The sequence below is a fragment of the Arachis stenosperma genome, chromosome 10, assembly GCF_014773155.1.
Source record: "Arachis stenosperma cultivar V10309 chromosome 10, arast.V10309.gnm1.PFL2, whole genome shotgun sequence".
Taxonomy (NCBI): domain Eukaryota; kingdom Viridiplantae; phylum Streptophyta; class Magnoliopsida; order Fabales; family Fabaceae; genus Arachis; species Arachis stenosperma.
Genome location: NC_080386.1, coordinates 128,908,756 through 128,929,593, shown reverse-complemented (window position 1 = coordinate 128,929,593; position 20,838 = coordinate 128,908,756). Strand labels below are relative to the sequence as shown.

Sequence of the window (20,838 nt, the reverse complement as noted above, 5' to 3'; positions counted from 1 at the left end):
CTTTCTCCTCTCACTCTCTCTCTCTCTCCTCTCATATTCTCTCGTCGGAAGAGGTGCTGCTGGTGCCGCCGCCACCTGCTGTAACCTTTGGTGCTGCCACCGTTGGACGTTCTCACTATTAGAGTTGTGAAAAGGTTGGGAACGTTGTTGCTGTTCTTCGTAGTCACTGCCATCGGAAACGCCGTCATTACCGGTACCACCATGCCTCTAACATTCTACAACCACCATCAAAGATAATTTTGGAGTAGTTTTTTTATTTTATTAAAATTTTTCTGTGAGTTTAGAATTTTTTGTTAAATAGTTTATGAAATTATTCATTAAATTAGTGTAATAAAGTTTGTGATTAAGATTCGCTATAATTTTTGTACTATTTTTTGTGATTAAATAGTTTACCAAATTATTGATTAAATTAAGGTAATGGAGTTTGTGTTTGGTTTGGAAATTTTAGTTTTTTCGGATTTTGTTGTAAGTCTAAAGCTTTTTTATGTATTTTATTATCAAATTATTGATTAAAATAGGATAAAAAAATTTGTGATTAGGATTTATTTTGTTAATTTAACGTAAATAGTAATTAAAATTAAGTTAAAATAGGTTAAGAATGGTGAAATTAAGAGCGTTCGACATTATTGGATGACTTTGTATAGGTTGTTGAATTAATTAGCTTCACGTTGTGAGTTTAATAAGTTTTCTTTTTTATTAGGATGGTCTATTTCTTTGAGATAAATTGGATTTTGCTTCTTCCATATTCTGTGCATCCGTGTTTCAGGTAGGTTTTCTATTCCTAACTATAATAAATTGTTTAAGTTTTATGTTGGACTTACGTTTCCTAGGATAGCGTATTAGGACGAAAGTGGGAGAAGATGTAAAGGAGCCTTCTTGAAACCCTTATTTGCTGAAAAAATTGTGGAGCTACAAAGGGTTGCGCACTAAAACCATTAAGATTTTATGTGTTATTGAATTTGTGTTTATTCTTATTTATGCTTGAGCTGTTTCTACGGTGAAAATTGCTATATTTATTTGAAAGATATCTCTGAATTAAGAGAAAATTCTGTCAAAATTTTGTGTAATTTATTTTAAAACTTGTTTGGTTTGTAGAAAATGATAATTGTATTTAGCGAAAGATTCTAATTATAGCGTACGTTCTACTGGATTTTGTAAAAAATTTAAAAAATTTTATTTTGTTCGTTTGATTCTAGGGTGTGTATTTCAAAATGATTCCGAGTCATCGTCTATGGATGTATGATAGGGATAATGGTAGATGGGGGATTAAAACCTGAATTCTTTGAGGGGGTTGATGCGTCTGTTGCGCATGTGTTCAGTATGGCACCGTTTAGGTCCAACGGAGTATCTAGGTGTCCATGTGAAAAGTGTCAGCTCACTAAGTCGTTAGGACTTGTGGATATAATGCTTCACCTTTACCGTAATGGATTTAAGGATGGGTATCGGATGTGGACGAAGTACGGAGGAGTGGACGAACAGAGAGTTAACAAGTCTATCTCGAATTTGAATAGGCCTGACTGTCTATCAACGAGGATTCAGGTGGAAAGAGAACTAAATATAGAAGACATGAATTGGGAGGGTAACCAAGAGAGATACAATGACATGGTGTTTGATACAATAGGTGTTGTGAAATTGGAACAGGCTGAACAAGAGCCTAACCAGGAGACAAAGATATTTTATCATCTGTTAGAATCTACTGCTAGACCATTTTTTGAGGGTTGCGTTCATTCGAAGTTGTCTGCATGTGTTAGAATGATGACTATTAAATTGGAGTCAAATCATACCCAAAAGTCTTTTAATAAGTGGGTCACCCTTTGCAATGAACTGGTACTTGTCGGGATTACTAACATTCCCGAAACCATTACAAAGCAAAAAAGCTAGTTTCAAAATTAGGTATAAATTCATTGAAAATTGATTGTTGTTTGAATGAGTGTATCTTGTATTACAAGAAGGATGCAGACCTAACTGAATATAGATTCTGTAAATCACCGAGGTTCCAAGTCGAGAGAAAACATATTGGTAAATGCCTGTTAAAGAGAGTTCCAATGAAACGGATGCACTACTTGCCCTTGATGCCTAGGTTGAAACGATTGTATGAATCGGTGAGTTTGGCCCCTCACATGATTTGGCATAGTAACAACAAGAGAAATGATGGAATCATGACGCACCTGTCACATGAAAAAGCCTGGAAGAATTTTGATCAGGTGCATCCTACATTTGCTAATGAGCCGAAAAATGTTAGACTAGATTTGTACTCTAACGGGTTCGCATCGAATTTCAATTTCTGTAATGCGTACTCTTGTTGGCCTATAGTCGTAACACCATATAACATGGGTCCCGAAATGCGCATGAAGGACCCATATATATTCCTAACTTACATCATGCCTGGTCCCAACAATCCAATGACCAAAATAGATATCTTCTTGTAGCCCTTAGTGGATGAGTTAAATGAGATGTAGATTGATGGTGTAGAAACGTATGATAATTTGACGAAGACAAACTTCCAAATGCAAGCTGCGTTGATGTGGACCATTAACGACTTTCCTACATATGGCATGTTGTCAGGCCATTTGTATCAAGGATACGAAGACATTTTAGTTGGTGAATGGCGGTAAGAATTCATCGTTTGATTACCATCAAATATTCCTCGACTTTGATCATCCTTTTTTCCGCAACAGGGACTCGTCAAAAAAGAATACAACTAAACACGAAGAAGCACCCGTAATGTTGAATGGCAGGCAAGTTTGGCATCTGATAGACCACAATTTTATGGTTTATTTTGTATTGAATTTAGTGGATTTTATCAACTTTTCCTATATTTATTCCCTAAAATAGCACGATTTTGTGAATTCTTCCTAAATTGCACTTAAGATTGAAAACATGCTTTTTAGGCCCTTAATTTGCTAATTTTAATTCACTTTGATTCCATTCGATGCCTTGATGAAGTGATTTCAGGTTTTCAAGGCAAGTATGGATTGAAGGACTGAGGAGAAAGCATGCAAAAGTGGAAAATTCATGAAGAAATGAAGTTTGGAGTGTTTTACAGCCATGCGTACGCGCATAAGCGTTCATGCGTACACACAATTGCAAATGTCACAGCCATGCGTACGCATGATTACATTTTTCTACAGCCATGCGTACGCAAGGTCAGACATGCATACGCACAAATGCGATCACGTGACTCATTAATGAGGAGACGCTGGAGGCAATTTCTGAACCTGTCAAAGCTCAATCCAACTCATTTCTGAAATTATTAGAGGCCAAATTCAAGAAGGATGAAGGAAGAGCAATTAGGTTTTAGTTTAGAACATGTTTTAGGTCATATTTTAGAGAGAAAAGCTCTCTCTTCTCTCTCGAATTACGGTAGATTATATCAAATTCCTCTTAGGTTTAGGTTTTATTTCTTGTCTTGATTTAATTAGTTTTCATTGCAATTTCTCGTTACTACATCCTTGCTTCCTTAGTTTTACTTGTTATTTCTTGTATTTGGTTACTTTATATTATTGAACTCTTGTTGATTTTCATTTTCTTTAATGCAAATGATGCCTTTTATGTTTCTTATTGTTTAATTGAGTTGTTATTACTGTTATCTTACATTTGGTAGCTTTAGATTTTACATTTCTTACTATTTTACCATGATTTTCTTTTATACCTTCCAAGTGTTTAATAAAATGTTTGACTGGATTTTATAGTAGATTTTTATAATCTTGGCTTATGATTGAGGACTTAGGTGCCTTGATATCATTGATGTCCAGTATCATTGGTAATTTAGGGTTGTTACTTGATTTTAAAATTAATTAAGTCCACTTGGCTTAACCCTCTCATATTAGGGGAAAACTAAGTTGAATTATCCATTTGTAATTACCATGGTGTGGTCAATGATCTAGATAGTAAGCCTTGATTCCTGATCCTTACCATGACTGTCTTTTAGCATTTATATTATCTTAGTTGTTTGTTTTACTTTCTTGCAATTTATATTTCTTGTTCATCATTCCAAAAATCCCAAAATATCTCATAACCAATAATATGCACATTTTTCTGCAATTCCTTAAGAGAGGACCCGAGGTTTAAATACTCTCGGTTTTTATTGGTTTGACTTAAGTGACAAACAAAATTAAACTTTTATTAAGGGTTGATTGTAGGTTTGGATCGATACTTCGACGAGACTATTTTTGTGAAAATTCTAAACCGACGATTTTCCTCCGTCAGTATCGTGTCAGTATAATTCCAAGGATCGTTGAAAATGGGACAGATTTGAGACCTCTAGGATATGGCAGGGAGCATAATTGGACTAAACAGAATATATTTTGTGACTTGCCTTATTGGAGGGACAATTTAGTTCGATAATATCATGCATACATTAATGAATGATGAGCGAACAAAGGATAACGATAAGATATGGTCAGACTTGATGGATATTTGTTAGCGACCAGATCTGAATTTAAATGGACTAGATAACGAGAGGTGGGCTAAACCAAAGGCGGTGTTCGCTCTAACAAAAGAACAGATGTAAAATATTTGTAGATGGATTAGGGGATTGGGGTTTTCTGATGGTTACGCCTCTAACTTAAGCAGGTGTGCCAACTGTGTCACAGGAAAGACTTGCAAGATTGAAGAGTCATGATTGTCACGTATTCATGGAGACTTTACTTTCGGTCGCGTTCAGAGAACTTCCAACTAACATCTGAAAATTCCTAACAGAAATAAGTGAGTTCTTTAGGGAGTTATGTGCTACCAAACTTAGCATTAATGAGCTCACAGTCAAGGACAAGAATATTTTCATCATACTTAGTAAGCTAGAGATGATATTCTCTTCATCCTTTTTTGACTTATGGAACACTTAATAGTTCACTTACCATTCGAAGCACTACTATGTGAGCCGGTCCAATTTCAGTGGATGTACCCATTCAAGTTGGTTCATTCAATCGCACCGTAAAAAACATGGCTTGGATTGAGGGCAGCATATGCGAAGCATTTCTAGCTAAGGAAACATCCACATTATGCTTATCCTATTTTTAGCCTCATATTGAGTCACGTAGAACAACGATTGTAAGGAACAATGAGAGGAGAGAATCATCGTCGGGTGGAATAACATACCTAATCTTTGCTCCGGAAAGAGCTGCAATGGGTGTGGGCAGTGACTACTGGTTAGAGAAGAAGGAAATCGATGCCGCCATTTGCATGTGTTGCTTAATTGTGACCAAATTTCACCGTACCTTATGTGAGTTTTTTAAGTTCTCGTAAATATTGCAATCAGTAACAATATAACTTCTTAATCTAATCAAAACTTATTTATCCTATTCTATCGTATGGGTTATTCTAAGAGGCAAATTTTAATACCTCATCGAACAACTTTTCACGTTGGTTCAGGAAATATGTCAATGTGTTATCTGACACAACATATTCTGAACTAGTTTATGGCTACCCAATGTACATTGTTAATAGATATGGGTTCCATACCTTATAGTGATCGATTGGGAAGAAAAGAAATAACACCGGAGTTTGGGTTCGTAGAGTTTCAGGTAGTGATCATTCTTATTGGTTTGGTGTGTTATACAATATAATTGAATTAGAATATTTTTGTCTCACTACATACAAGGTGTGTGTTTAAATATGAATGGTATGATCCAAATTCATGATAAGGAACACAAAAACACAAAGACTACGATATCACATAAGTTAATGTAACCAGAAAATAGAGGCATTGTGGCCCTTTTATTGTACTTCAAAATGCACGACATGTGTACTTTTTGTCTTATTTGGGTTCATGCAAGTCTATTTAGGTGGTTGTGGTTAAGAATAAGCCAAGTGACTGCATAGAGTCTAATGATAGGACAGAGGGTCAGGAACCTTACTAGATTAATGACCCAACTCCTTCGAAAACGGTGATTAATACCAATGAGCTGATTACCCTTAGCTCCGCTGTTACCGATAATGATATCATTGACCTTGGAATATATGACGACGCACTACCACAACAGGACGACGATCTTCAAGAAGAAGACGGGGTCGACGGCGACAAAGAACAGTTAGACGAGTTCGATGATCAGAAAACTACTTCAGAGGAGGAGGATGGTGAACCAGAAGATGATGAATCTGAATAAGGTCAATGTAAATATAGTTCTATGATATGTATAATTATTTACCAAATTTTGAGAAGAATGTAATATAATTAACACTGTTTTAAATATATCAATTATCATCATTCTGCATTTTTACCTTGTACATTTGATATCTGACATCAAGTTTACATGATTATGTAAAGCACTATTTCAATTATGCTATTGTAAGGGTACGCTATAAATAAACAAAAAATGATTATTTAAAAAAGTAAAAAATATTACCGTCAGAATTTACTGATGGTAACAACCCATTTTTTTTAAATCTAAAAAAAAAATTGTCGGTAACAGCATGACGTCAACGTTATCATCGGATTAATTTGACGGTAACTTTCATAGGATTGTATTATTCTACCATCTATATTCTGTCGCTAATTTTGATAAAAAAAATCTGTCAGTAATTATTTATTAGTGAAGTTTATATCATAATATTTATTACGCTGCTAAATCTGACAATAAATAAATTATCGGTTGATTTTTTAGATAAATCCGACACTAAATCTGAAGGCATTCAGCGACTGTAGTAGTTAGAAAATATAATTCATTTCAAATAATAATTAGTGAACAATACTAAATGACTAGCATTTTTATTATTTTTTACCACTAATATTTAAAAATATTAATAAAAATAAGATATTAAGTTATTAAATCGAAGATATTTAAACGATTAGTTTAAAGTGATGACTAATATAAATTAAAATGACTTACATTTGAAAGTTTTTCTATAATTTAAAAAATAATAATTTTTTTATCAATATTTTGAAAGATGCTTCATGAGAAGCAGAGCAGGAAGGTGCTTTTGAAGAAAGAGATGAAGACTAAACACTAACATTGTTATATCAAAAAAGCTATTACAAATTTACAACTGAATTAACAAAAAAAATCAAAAGTCTATTTTTATCTGTTCTTTCTAAGCGGCCAATCCCCCTAGCTTGCTATTTTCACTTTCATGACTCTTATCAATTTTTTCTCTTATTTTTTTTAATGTGCCATCCACAAATTTCTGTATCAACAATAAATTAAAGATTAAATCAATTTTGTTAGATAATTAAACTGAATGCTAATGTACTCTACATAAAATAAGAAATATAATTATTGTAGAGTTAAGTATAATTTTGGTTTTTAAGGTATAAGTTGAAAATTTTTTTTGTCCACAACTTTTTTTTGCATACAAAATCATTTCTAAAATTTTAAATCAAGTTTTAAAATCGTCATTTTTACTTAAATTTTAAAATTTTGAATTAAATTATGCATAACAAAAAATTATAAAAAAATAAGAGAAAGAGAATATTTCTGTTCTTGTAAAAAGAGAATGAAAGAAGAAAAAGAGGGAAGAAAAGAAGAAGACGAAATTATCAACGATCTACTTCTGTCTCTACTTTTGCTGTCATCTCCGTACAATTTTGATCCTTAAGATAAGGACGATTTTAAAATTAAGTTAATCCTTATGAATGATTTTATATACAAAAAAAGTCAAAGACAAAAAAAAAATTTCAACCTATACTTTAAAGATCAAAATCTTAATTAACCTATCATCTTATTACAATTTTCAAATTGAATTAGTAGCAGTCTAACTCATAAGCTATGAATAATATTAGATAAAAAAATAAATAAGTCTTTGAACGTTTAGTCTATAGATATTTAAGTTATTGAAAATTTAAAAATATATTTAAGTTTATGGCTTTCTCAAAATCTAAACACATCAATTCTTCTGTTTACTTGAGTCTGTCAGACCCAACAAAAAAATTAAATGTAACTTTTGTTATATTGACTTAGTCAATATACAAATACACGTGTAAAAAATATTTTAAAATTAGATAAATTAGACTAAAAAATTAATATGTCTAAATTTTTAAAAAATTAAAAATTTAAATATATTTTTAAATTTTTAAAAACTTAAATATTCACAAATCAACATGTCAAGGACTTATTTATCTTTTATTATAATATTATTATAAAGTTATAACCACCTTTTATATCATGTCATAGGAATCAATCGCCACCATGAATTAAATACATTATGATACTAAGACGACCCATTAAATTATGAATCAATTATGCACTTACAAACTGAGCCAAATCATTAATATGATTACTTTTCCTTAAATTGCGATGTGTAAAAATTTAAGCAATATGCGATGATGATCATATTGTTGCATCACGCTTTTTTAAACTCATTTAACTCATCTCTAGTGTTAATTTCTGTAAGATGAAATTTAATCAACGTAGTGGCATTTATTATAAGATATTTTTTATTGATGTCTTTAGGATTTCTATTTTGGGATATTAGTTAAGATATTAATATAATCAACATCACTACTAATTTAACAATTTTATTTGTTAATAAAATTTCCATTTAAAATTTTTTAACCAAAGTCCTTACTCCTTAGGCATAATTAAGTAGCAAAACCCTTTAATTTGTTACACTTAAAAACAACTCCTTTGATTAGATTAGTTGATAGGTACGTATCTCTCTACTAATATATTATTATAATACGGAAATTCTATGATGAATAATCTAACATTTATAGGAAAAGAAATAAAATATTAACTAATATTAACTTAAATAAACAAATATAAAGAAAAATTATTAGTTAATAATATTTTTCAACAAACCACTAATAATAATACAATCCAAAACGGATATATCTAGATGCATTTGGATTTAAGTGACTTCGTTTAAGTTATTCACTTATTCTTCATAAAACATGTACCCCGAATTTTCTGGATTCCATTACAAAAATAAAACAACCTGACGTATAGCTTTTTTATTTTTTATTTCTTTTTTCGACGTTGATTGGTTGGCGTACACAAGTCTAAGTCCAAAAGTTCCACCTAAACGTTGACTCTATCATGCTGAAGCGATAAATGCGAATTTTTCCGCTACAAAATTATAGGTTGGAAATAATAGAAGTCATCATATTATAGAAATTTTTATTTTTAGTATTTTTTGTTATTATTTAATCAGTATAAATATTAAATTATTTTTAATAAATAAATTTTATTAATTTATATTTATAAATTTTGAAAAATTTAAGTATAAATTATATTAATTTATGTGTGTAAAATTTTAATAAATATATGTATAAATTATATGTTTATTGTATATAAAATATTTGGTAATATAGATATAAATTATTGTTAACTAAAAATAATAATATTTATTAATCATGTAACATTATTCAATTCAAAAGACGAATTTATAGTGAAATTATTATTACTAATTTATTATCTTGTATTTTTAAAAAGTATTACATTTCATCCTGTTCAAAATAAAATATTTTAATAATTAAGTTATTATGGTCTAATAATTAATTCATTAGTCTATTTAAATAAGGAAAAAAACATAGATAGGTAATGAAAATATTAAACAACGTGAATAATGGATATATTGAATGTTCAATTCATTAAATATACGAATGGTTATTTTAATATTAAGATTTAGGTGCGTAATTTTTTTTTATAACAGGTGAGTAATTTGAAATGTAATGTGTTTTATTTGAATTGGGTCAATTTTAAAATTTATTATTCATATTATTTAAAAAATTATTAATTACCTAATATAACCCAATAAACAAATGTAAAAAATTTGAATTTCGTATAATGTATGTAACAACATATTTATGAGTAACTATCTCACGTATTGGGTCGGAAGATAAGATTTAAAAAAAAAAAAATTAATGCCATGCAAATTGCGATCAATTAAAAGTTAAAACTCTTCATAATCTATGACTTGATCTTTTTAATTTTAATCGTGTGAATACTCGTTTATGGGAAAAAGCATTATATCAATTTTTAACCTGTTAAAGATGTTAATAGTATATGAAAGTGAGATTATTTTTGTACGTGACATAAGGAGCACGTTTTAAGTTTTTAAAATATACAACAATGATTAAAATTTAAAATTATTTTAAAAAAACCCATGCTCTGTTTTGTCTTTCAATTTTTTTAGTGTAATAATAGAGAGCTTTTTACTACTCTAGAAGTTAAATAAAATCAGAGTCAAACGATCTAAATACCGTATCACATATCATAACGATAACAAGTCCAAGTAACAAAAAATATAAAACATTAAATATAGACACATAGTAAATATGTTTTGTGGAGAAAAATAAAAAATGGTTAATAAACAGAATAGAAATAATAGAGTCTTGTAGTATATATATATATATATATAACAAAAAGTTATATTTTATTTGTATCTTTTCTGCTCACTTTAGGTCAAGTTTATAACTAACCATCGGAAAAAATAGACACATTTTTAAAGCTCCCAACAAAATTCGGGTAAGGACTCTATAAATTATTAAATTCTCTTTCTCATATATATTTCAATATTTGCACTCGATATGCTTCTTGCCTTTTTGTTTTGTTTTTTTTTTTTTTATTTACAGTAATGTGTGCCTCTACTCTCTAGTAAGAAAGGTTGCCAACTTGCCAAAGAAAAGATGGCTTTTCGAAAAAAAATATTACAATATTTTTTTTAATGGAAGAAGTTTATATTAGAATTGACCCTCTCTCTTTATAAAACTTTTCGTTAAATAATGAAAAGAATAGTTTAATAAACAAAAATATTTAATAATAAAAAAATCAATAAAAACAATTATAATTTATCTTATTTAATATTTTATTAATTATTATAATAATTAATAAATAAAACAATTTTTAATTTTTTTTCTCTAGTATTAGGATAACTTAAACGCTTTGATCCTTACAACAATACTATAATTTAATAATCCTATTAGATTAGGTACTTTGTTGAATATCATATTTGTCTTTAACTAATTTATATTTCAGTGATAATTTTTCTGCTGATTTATGATTGGTAATCACTAATTAGTAATCGCTAAGTAAACAATGCACATATTTAATAAGAACAAAAAATTAAAACCATTTGTTATCTAAAAAATAGAGACAACAAAATTCATATATAATAAAGTATTAGGTTATGTTAAGTAACTAACAACTCTTTTGAACAATATAAACAATTACTAATCAAATAAAAATATGGTGAGTTCTATGATGCTTTTTATTATGGTGCTTAAATTGTATAACTTTTTCTTAAAGATAAAAAATAAAATATTTAAAAAAAAAGTAAAATATTTAAAATTTATTAATTTTTATCTATTTGTCTTTTTTAGCAAGTTAGGCATAATTTCAAAGGTATTATAGCATTCATTTAAAAACATATTACACTTTTAAATTATCCAACTAAATCTTAATATTAGAATAACTATTTTCACACTTAGTGAAATGAACATTCGATATGTCTATTATTCATATTGTTTAGTATTTTTATTGTTTACCTATATTTTTTCTAAAATATTTTTCTATAAAGTTGATAATTAAAAATTATTAAATAATAAATTATTTATATAAAAATAATTATACGTACATTTTAACCAAATAAAAAAAATGTTATTAGAAGAAAAAAGAAAACAGAAAAAAATAATAATAAAAAATATAAAAATAATAATTAAATATATTAAATAAATTTGTATACAAAGAGAAATAAATAAAAAGAAATTGTTAGAAGGTTTTTTGTGTCCATGAAAGGAGTTATAAAATGGTGGAGAAAAGGCTTCACCTTTTTCATTTGTCTTCACCTTTCCCTTCTTCTCCTCTGATCTCCGGCCACCCACCCACCAATGCCCCTCTCTCCTTTTCAGCAAAGTCTGCATCTTTGAGCTCTTAGAACCACAAAAATGATAAGCCTTTCAGACTTGTACCATGTTCTCACTGCAGTTGTTCCACTCTATGTAGCCATGATCCTTGCTTACGGCTCTGTCAAATGGTGGAAGATTTTCAGCCCCGACCAATGCTCCGGCATAAACCGTTTCGTTGCTCTCTTTGCGGTTCCACTTCTCTCTTTTCACTTCATCTCCACCAACAACCCTTACGCCATGAATTACAAGTTCATTGCTGCAGACTCACTCCAAAAAGCCATTGTTCTTGTGCTGCTTGCAATATGGTCTAGAATCAGCTCAAGGGGTTCTTTGGAATGGTCCATAACACTCTTCTCTCTCTCAACTCTCCCTAACACACTCGTCATGGGGATTCCATTGTTGAAGGGTATGTATGGTGATTCATCAGGGAGCCTCATGGTTCAGATTGTGGTGCTTCAGTGTATCATATGGTACACTCTCATGTTGTTCTTGTTTGAGTATAGAGGTGCCAGGTTACTCATAGTGGAGCAGTTCCCTGATACTGCAGCCTCTATTATCTCATTCAAGGTTGATTCTGATATTATTTCTCTTGATGGCAAGGAACCTCTTCACACTGAGGCTGAGGTTGGTGAAGATGGCAAGTTGCACGTCACTGTCAGAAAGAGCACAAGTTCAAGGTCTGAGATTTTCTCTAGGCGTTCACATGGTGCTGTTTCAATGACTCCACGCGCTTCTAACTTGACCAATGCTGAGATATACTCTCTTCAATCCTCTAGGAACCCTACACCTAGAGGCTCTAGCTTCAACCACACTGATTTTTATTCTATGGTCAATAATGGGAGGAATGTTAGTCCAAGGCAGTCAAATTTTGGCAACTTGGGGTTTGATGAGGAAAATGGTAGAGCTGTGTATTCTTCTCATGCTGCTGGTGCTGGGGTGTATCCTGGTCCTACAAGTGCAGGGATCTTTTCACCTGTGACAGGTCCTGGGGCCAAGAAGAAAGGTGGCGGTGGTGGTGGTGCTGATGGTGGGGGAAAGGATCTTCACATGTTTGTTTGGAGTTCAAGTGCTTCTCCTGTCTCAGAAGGTGGAATCCATGTCTTCAGAGGTGGAGATTATGGAAATGATCATCTTGGTGGGGTAGCTCACCAGAAAGGTAATGTTTTTCATGCTCTATTCTCCCTCCTTTTGACTTGTTTTTGGTCTTTGGTTGTTGGTTGGTTGGTTGGTTTTGTTTATGTCCATTTAAGCGTTAAATTTTGCATTTGAACATGGTCATTTATTGCCCCTTGGAACTTTTCCTGTTTTTGTTTTGCAGCCATGCATGTTTCTTTTGTCCCTTGTATAAAGATAAATGGTTGTTGGTGTTCAAAGTTGGAGTGTGTGGGGTTTGTTAGGTCTTTGTTTTGTTTCTATGTTCACATCTCCTATTCTTGTGGGCTCTCATGTTTTTTTTTGGTTCTCTTCCTATTATTTGGTTGGTATCTTTAATCTTTAATAATAATATTGTAGTAATTAGTCTCTTATATGCTACTGTGTGTCATTTTCTTGTGTTCTCAGTGGAGTGTGTATTTTATTTTCCACTTTGTTTTGGTTAGATTATGAAGAGTTTGGGCACGATGAGTTCAGCTTTGGTAACAGAACAGTTGCTAATGGTGTTGACAAGGAAGGGCCAGTGCTTTCAAAGCTTGGTTCAAGTTCCACAGCTGAGCTTCACCCCAAAAATGGAGCTCAAGGTGAGTCCAAACCAACCAACATGCCACCTACTAGTGTTATGACAAGACTCATCTTGATCATGGTTTCGAGGAAGCTGGTTAGGAATCCCAACACTTACTCTAGCCTAATTGGCCTCACATGGTCTTTGATCTCATTCAAGTATGCAATCTTTACTCATTTTAATTCTTGTTATCTTACCTAAATTGTTAGCTTTCTCTATGACTAGCTTTCTTAATGTTGTTTTGAAGGTGGAATGTTGTTATGCCTGCCATTGTTGCCAAATCAATATCAATTCTATCTGATGCAGGCCTTGGCATGGCCATGTTTAGCCTTGGTATGATTCTTCTTTTAAACTCGTGACATTGTTTGATTTTCAGTTGTTGGATAATTGAATTCCTTGGTGGAATTTGCAGGGCTATTTATGGCATTGCAACCAAAGATCATTGCCTGCGGAAACACGGTCGCATCATTCGCCATGGCGGTTCGTTTCCTCACCGGCCCTGCAGTAATGGCTGTAGCATCAATTGTGGTAGGACTAAGGGGAGTTTTGTTACACATTGCCATTGTACAGGTAAATAATAATAATAATTTAAACAAAAACTTGATTATGAATGTTTTGTTCTGTAATTTATAGTCATATAATCAATTTAATTCTTCAATGTAATATGCATATTTTCAGGCTGCCCTGCCTCAAGGAATTGTACCCTTTGTGTTTGCTAAGGAATACAACGTTCATCCTGATATATTAAGCACGGGGTTTGAACTTTGATCATCATCTTGTTCTTGTTAGTAATCTTAAAATGTGTTGAAAATCTGAAACCTTTGTGTTTAATTTGTTGCAGGGTTATATTTGGGATGCTAATTGCTCTTCCTATTACTCTAGTTTATTATATTTTGTTGGGGCTGTGAAGAAGCTGAGGACAGGGGAGGAATGACTAATTCTAGTGGTGTTACATTTACATTTACACCCTTTTGTTATATTAATATTATTATAGGGTAATTTTTTTTTACCATCCTCTAACAATGTAGAATTTGGAAGCTTAGTCAGAGTTGGGAATGAATGAAGTGTGTTTGTAGAGAGAGCTTAATAGCTATAATTTAATTACTACTAAATAGGAAAAGCTTTGTGCTTGGGGCATGTTTTTGCCTTTTAACTATGGAACCCCACTCTTGTTATATTTTGCTTGGTTTAATGGAAAAAAAAAGAGAGAAAAATGAAGCTTGTTTTCTTTCTTGTCCACAACACCCTTTTCACTCTTTTCTTTTCCCTTGTACTATACTACTATATAATAGCTTGCTTTTATTTTTTATTAGCCCCCAAGAACAGGGGAATCTCTATTATATCCAATATGCAAAGTAAAGTTAATAATAATGGATCAGAAAACACAAGTGGATTCTATGTAGAAAAATAGAAAGTGGGAAACCAGTAGAAACTTTTGATGGGGTTTGTCTACTTGATGTTTCTACTTTCTACTATCTAGTATAGTATTTCACAAGGCTAAGCTGTCTTCCACACACACCATAAAAATATTGTTGGGACTTGAAGCCAGCGCAGGGCTATCATCTATCTATCTAGATTGATTTATGGTGCTAGCTACCATTCTAGCCCTCACCATACCTTTCAGCCTTTAAGGACTGTGCTTGCCTTTATTTGCAGGGTTTATCTATTTTCTATTCTAACAAATTTTAAACATTATAAATTAAAAAAAATTATTAAAAATATAAAAAAGTTAAATTTTTTCTGTATTTATTTTATATTTATTAATAAAGTAAATTAAAATTTTTTATTAATAATAAATTTATCATATACTCTTAAAAATTATATTAGCTAAATCCCTATTTGTATTTTTACTCATTCAGTATTAAGGTTATGTAAATTGAGAGATGGAATTAGAAATTTAAATATTAAATTAAATTATTATGTATCTTAAAGATATATATTAAAATTATTTTTAATAAAAGCTTTTAAATTTTTTGTATTAATAATTATTTAATAAATATATTGAAATGTTAATTATATATTTTTTGTTGATAATTTTAATTTTTAATTTTAGAATATATAATAATTAAATATAAAATATATAAATTTTTAAAAATAATTTTTTATTTTATATTTTAAACGGATAAATTACTAAAAAATCTAATCAATTAAACTAATTTATATTTTTGACGAAAGTTTTCAATTTTTTTACTGATTCATGAATAATTGGTTTTTACTTTGAATCAGACTAATCAAATGAATAATTTTCGATGGGAAAGTATGAGGAGCTAATGAAATATTTATACAATGTGTACAATGGAGGTTTATGGAGTATTAGAGATATAATTATTAGTGTTACATTTTCCCATCAGCTGAAGCTTTTGGGATGAGTGGTATCATGACATGGTATTAAAGTGTTAGATCTGAAAGGTCAAAAGTTCGATCCTTGGTGAACCCAAAAATTAAACTAATTTTTCGAGAAGACGTTCATTTCATAACTCAATAGCCATTGTAAGAACCATGTTTATGTTCAGTACATGTTAATTTTATGGATTCGGTGAAATGTAAAATGTATGGATTAATTAATGCGTTGTTAACAAATATTCATACGACATTTATTAAAAAAGTTTGGATAAAATTTATATCGTCTCCAATAATAAATGAGCGTACGTTGTCTAATCAAAGAAGCGAAATAATAAATAAAAACACTAACATTTGTGTTTGGTTTATGAATTATGATACATTTCACATGGTTGTGTCGTGGTTATTTTTTTTTTTTGGTCGATGAAAGATGGATTTAGTAATGGTGTGTTTGGCTTATTGGACACGCCATGAATTTAATGTTGGTAAATTTAATTAATGTCTTCAAAGCTATTTAAGGTTTTTGTTGGGGCAATTTTCGACAAACTTCCTAACCTGTTTCATAGTGCAATTAATGGAACCACAAACCACTGTTAGGCTTATACGGTTAGTAGTAATTATTATCATGGTTTGTCTAACAAATTCAACTTGGATAATTTCATGTTCAAAGAAGATCATATTCGAATGAATCTCTATGATTCAAATCATGTCGAGAGTTTAACCGTAATGATTGTTAACTAAAAAGGTGAATCCCTTTGTTATAACTATAATTATAATTTAAAACTATTATAAAATTATTTATTCTAAAGTAAAAATATTATTTATATATTAAAATCAATTATTAAAATTAATTTATATGTATTTGTATATAAATATATATAATTTTATTTATTTTTAATATATATTTTATATTTTAATGTATATTTTATTTTGATAGTTAATTTTAATATAGCTAATTTTAGTGTATACCTAACGTAGTTGAATAAAAAAAAGCATATGAATAGTTATATTCCATTATTCCTATCACGTCTCCTTAAATAAAATTTTTTTAGATTACATTTTAAACTTTTCAATCATTAAAATTTTGATACTATATTAGAATACTATTTTTTTTAAAAAAATTTAAATTAATAAAAAAAATATACATAAGTAATTATATTTCTAATGAAAATTAAAAAAAATTATCCTTTTTTAGATATACAACAACTTTTTTATTTAAATTAATACTAATTAACTCTATTTGTTTCTACTTATTAAAGTGCTAGTTTTCTAGTATTTTTCAATAATTTTTATTATTAGGTTTAATAAACTCTAACTGATATTCTTTATATATCATAAAATAAGTGTTCATTTAATTCCAATAAAATCTATTAGTGTGTAGTTTTATAAATAATGATAAATGATAGATTGAATATCATCAAGTTGAATGTTTTTCTTATAGTTTTACATGCTAATGTCTTGCCTTAATTGCTTGTTCCTCGCTGAATATTGAATAATACAATTAAATTAAATTATTAATATCGCTAAAGCTACTTTAATGATGTTGCATCATTTCAGTGAGTGTAAAAGGCCGCATTTTCTGTTAAAGCAAAGCCGAATTCATGAAACAAAAATAATCAAACATCAACAACATATAACAATATTAAAAACAAACACATACATCAATAAATCAAACTATGATATTGAATTTGTGTACTCTACACCTGCAAATTTAGTAGTCAATGATAGCTGAAAGTGATCATCTAAAAAGTGCTTTAATTTTTTTATGTGTATGACACCAATCTCAATCAAAGGAGACAAGTATTGTCTGTCATGTTGCTATAATATTAAAAGGGCCATAAGCTTTTTCCCATTCTCTTTTGATTAGCTCAAGTGAGAAAAAAGAAAGGCTCAATAAATAATTAAATTTGTGAATATAACGATGAAACCAGTTTAGTTTTTCATATGTATTTATTGAAGATAAAGTATATTTTTTATCTTTAAAATTTATTTAAAATATTTTTAAATTTTATTTTATTTTAATTTTATTTTAAAATTTTTAATTGGCATCAAATATATCTTTGATGACTAAAATTTTTAAAAAATTTAGAATTAATCTAGCAATAATGTATGATAATGATCTCTGATTTATTGTGTTTATAGTTATTCTTGTAAAATTTTTGTTAAATTAGTCATAAATTTTTTAAAAAATTAACCTTCAAAAATAAATTTGATACAAATAAAAAAATTTTATAATTAATTTAAAATAAAATAAAATTTAGGAATATATTCAAAATTTCTAACAAGTTTCAAGTACAAAAAATTACTTTATCCTATTTGTTTATATTTTGAGAGATATATGTAATTTAATTCAAAGAATGTGCAGCACATGCGTGTGCCACTTGAGCCAGGCAATTGCACTTTGGCTTTAGGCACTATATGAGTATATATGCTACTTTGAAATATTTTGTTTATAATAATGTAATTTATTACTTTATTGAGATATTGATGGACATGAGTGATTGGTATTATAGGGATTAATTAGAAAAATGTTTTGTAGGAGCTGTAAAGTCAAATTAAAGGATAAACTGGCATGATAATATAATGTGCATACCTTGTTGAAGTGCAATTGATTATGATTCATGAACAATAAGATGTAGTGTCTCTTGAAAAGAATCAAAGATAATGTAGTACAAAATATGGTGGAAAGAAGATGATGTTTAATTTTGCTCATATTTTTAATCAATTATTGTTGGAGTAAATAGTCAAATTAGCCCCTAAAAGATTATGCGATCTCTAATTTTGTTCTCGAAATTTTTTTTAATTAAATCTATCTCTAAAAAATTTTAGTTTAGTCACTATAGTCTTCCTGTCATTTTTTACGTTGATAACGTTAACAAAGACAAACAAAAGTTGATGTGCCACATTAAATTATATGTCAGCACATTCCTCTATATTTTAACCGACAGCTATCATGATATCTTTAAGAAATTTGGTCAAATTAGTCTCAAGTGACAAATTTTAATTCCAAAATATTTAATCAATTAGAATGAAATCTTTACTCCAAAAATGATTTTTAATTTTAGTAAAAAATCACCAAAAAAAACATAATTTAACAATGGCACAATCCTAAAAAGAAGTTCAGTAACAAAAAAAAATTTCCTTTCACAAAATCAAATTTTATGAAGAAAATGTAAACACTATAACCAAGCAACAAAACAAATACTAAATATAAATTATGAACAGAAAAATTGATAGCCAGTAGATATCTTTAATATTCAAAAAAATAAAATTTTTGATCAACTTTCATGATAAAAAAGAGCAAAATCCTAACTCCACAAATAGTTTTCAGTTTCAACAAAAACCAAATTTTATCAATGGTAAAATCCTAACAAAAAGTTTGGTAACTAAGAAAAAAACCTTAAACAACAATGAAAATGACCGTCGGTACCCCACAAACAATTTTTAATTCCAACAAAAACCACAAATAAAATTTTTTTTTATCAATAGCACAATCTTAACAAGTTTAATAATCAGGAAAAAGACAAAACCTTAAAGAACAATGAAAATGACCGTCGGTCATGTCTTCAATCACTACTCTTCAATGGCGAACTCGTGAACACGCTATGCCAGATGCTTCAATCGGCGACGATGATGAAAGCTTCTTCGTCTTCTCCTCAGCAACGTCGAAAAGAAAGTGAGAGGGAAGGTTTTGTGAGAGAAATAGAGACGTTGCGCCAGATGCTTCAATCGGCGACGATGATGAAGGCTTCTTAAAAAAAAGGCGAGAGAGAGAGTTTTGTGAGAGAAACAAGGATTACGCCGTTTCAATCACTACCTCTCATCCTTTGTTGCCATCCCGTGTGCAAAACGTGAACCGACTTTTACCAGAGAAGACGCACATGATTTTTTTTGCTGAAAGTGAAGGAAAGTGTGCTCGAAGAATGAAGAGTAACTATACGATACCATTTTGATGAATCATCTCTTCTTGACTTAAAATTTATATGGTGAGGAGTAATTTAACGTGTTAGGTCAGTTTTTATTAATAGCGTTAATGTGGAGAGTGACGGAAGGACTAACGTGATTAAATTGAAATTTTTTGAAATGAATTTAATTAAAAATTTTTTTCAAAAACTAAATTAAAAATTATATGATCTTTCAGAGACTAATTTGACCATTTATTCATTATCGTTACATAAATTTTCATGATATAATTGTTTGTTATAGTAATAATTGATTACAACTTATAAGTTGTATGGCCACTCTTCAATTCGAAATAAATATAACATTTAACGGGTGACCAAGAAAATAATGGATTATACAGACATAAACATGAAATGCACGAGTTATTGGTAGGTCAGGACACAAACATGACTTTAGGTTCTTGTAAACTTAAAGGTGTCATTTAATTAATTGATTCGTACAATTTGATAATATTTTTAAGTGGGCACTACTATCTAATACAAACGTACACATCATTATTATTTGATGTACAAAATAGCGAGTCTTATGAAAGATGATCTCAGAAATCATACCTTGTTAAGAATTTCCGTTGAATACTTATTATATATCAAATAGTTTTTAAGCAATTGGATGTATATAACATTATAAATTAAGGTTCACATTTTCTAGGAATATACTTTAAACTATTATTTGAAAAAAGATTGCATCATGAATTCAGAAGAAATTAAATTTAACTAAATAAGTAAGAAGATTAAGAGTTGCATTTTCTATTGATATACTAAGAATTATCATGGTATACTAAAATAATTTGTATATGGTATATAATTTGCATTTTTACCAATAATAATAAAGTTAAAATCCGTGTTCATGATTGGAGATGCGGGGTATCGATCCCCGTACCTCTTGCATGCTAAGCGAGCGCTCTACCATCTGAGCTACATCCCCTTATAAAATTGCAATGTATGTAGCTCTATAATAATTGTGAATTCTTGAGAACAACTCTTTTTTTTTTTACGTTAGAGCTCGTCTTTGTTGGGCCTGGATTGTTTGAAGGGCT

General features: G+C 29.7%; 1 protein-coding gene and 1 non-coding gene across 2 annotated transcripts; one reads left to right on the top strand and one right to left on the bottom strand.

Annotated features, from left to right (window-relative positions):
* Positions 1-11,733: 11,733 nt before the first annotated feature.
* Positions 11,734-14,712, top strand: LOC130954133 (probable auxin efflux carrier component 1b). Its single transcript, XM_057880869.1, has 6 exons — positions 11,734-12,938; positions 13,381-13,657; positions 13,747-13,832; positions 13,912-14,069; positions 14,178-14,254; positions 14,341-14,712. Exons 1-6 carry the CDS (start codon positions 11,822-11,824, stop codon positions 14,405-14,407), a joined length of 1,782 nt encoding a protein of 593 aa, XP_057736852.1. The 5' UTR covers positions 11,734-11,821; the 3' UTR covers positions 14,408-14,712.
* Positions 14,713-20,653: 5,941 nt separating this feature from the next.
* Positions 20,654-20,726, bottom strand: TRNAA-AGC (transfer RNA alanine (anticodon AGC)). The gene has a single exon. It is a non-coding gene; the product is annotated as a tRNA-Ala (tRNA).
* Between the last annotated feature and the right edge of the window lie 112 nt (positions 20,727-20,838).

Bases quoted from the DNA above. Each gene is read 5' to 3' on its own strand.
- LOC130954133 (XM_057880869.1), top strand. From the start codon at position 11,822: ATGATAAGCCTTTCAGACTTGTACCATGTTCTCACTGCAGTTGTTCCA. The intron at 12,939-13,380 runs GTAATGTTTTTC...TGTTTTGGTTAG, and splicing joins TGGGGTAGCTCACCAGAAAG to ATTATGAAGAGTTTGGGCAC. The intron at 14,070-14,177 runs GTAAATAATAAT...GCATATTTTCAG, and splicing joins TACACATTGCCATTGTACAG to GCTGCCCTGCCTCAAGGAAT.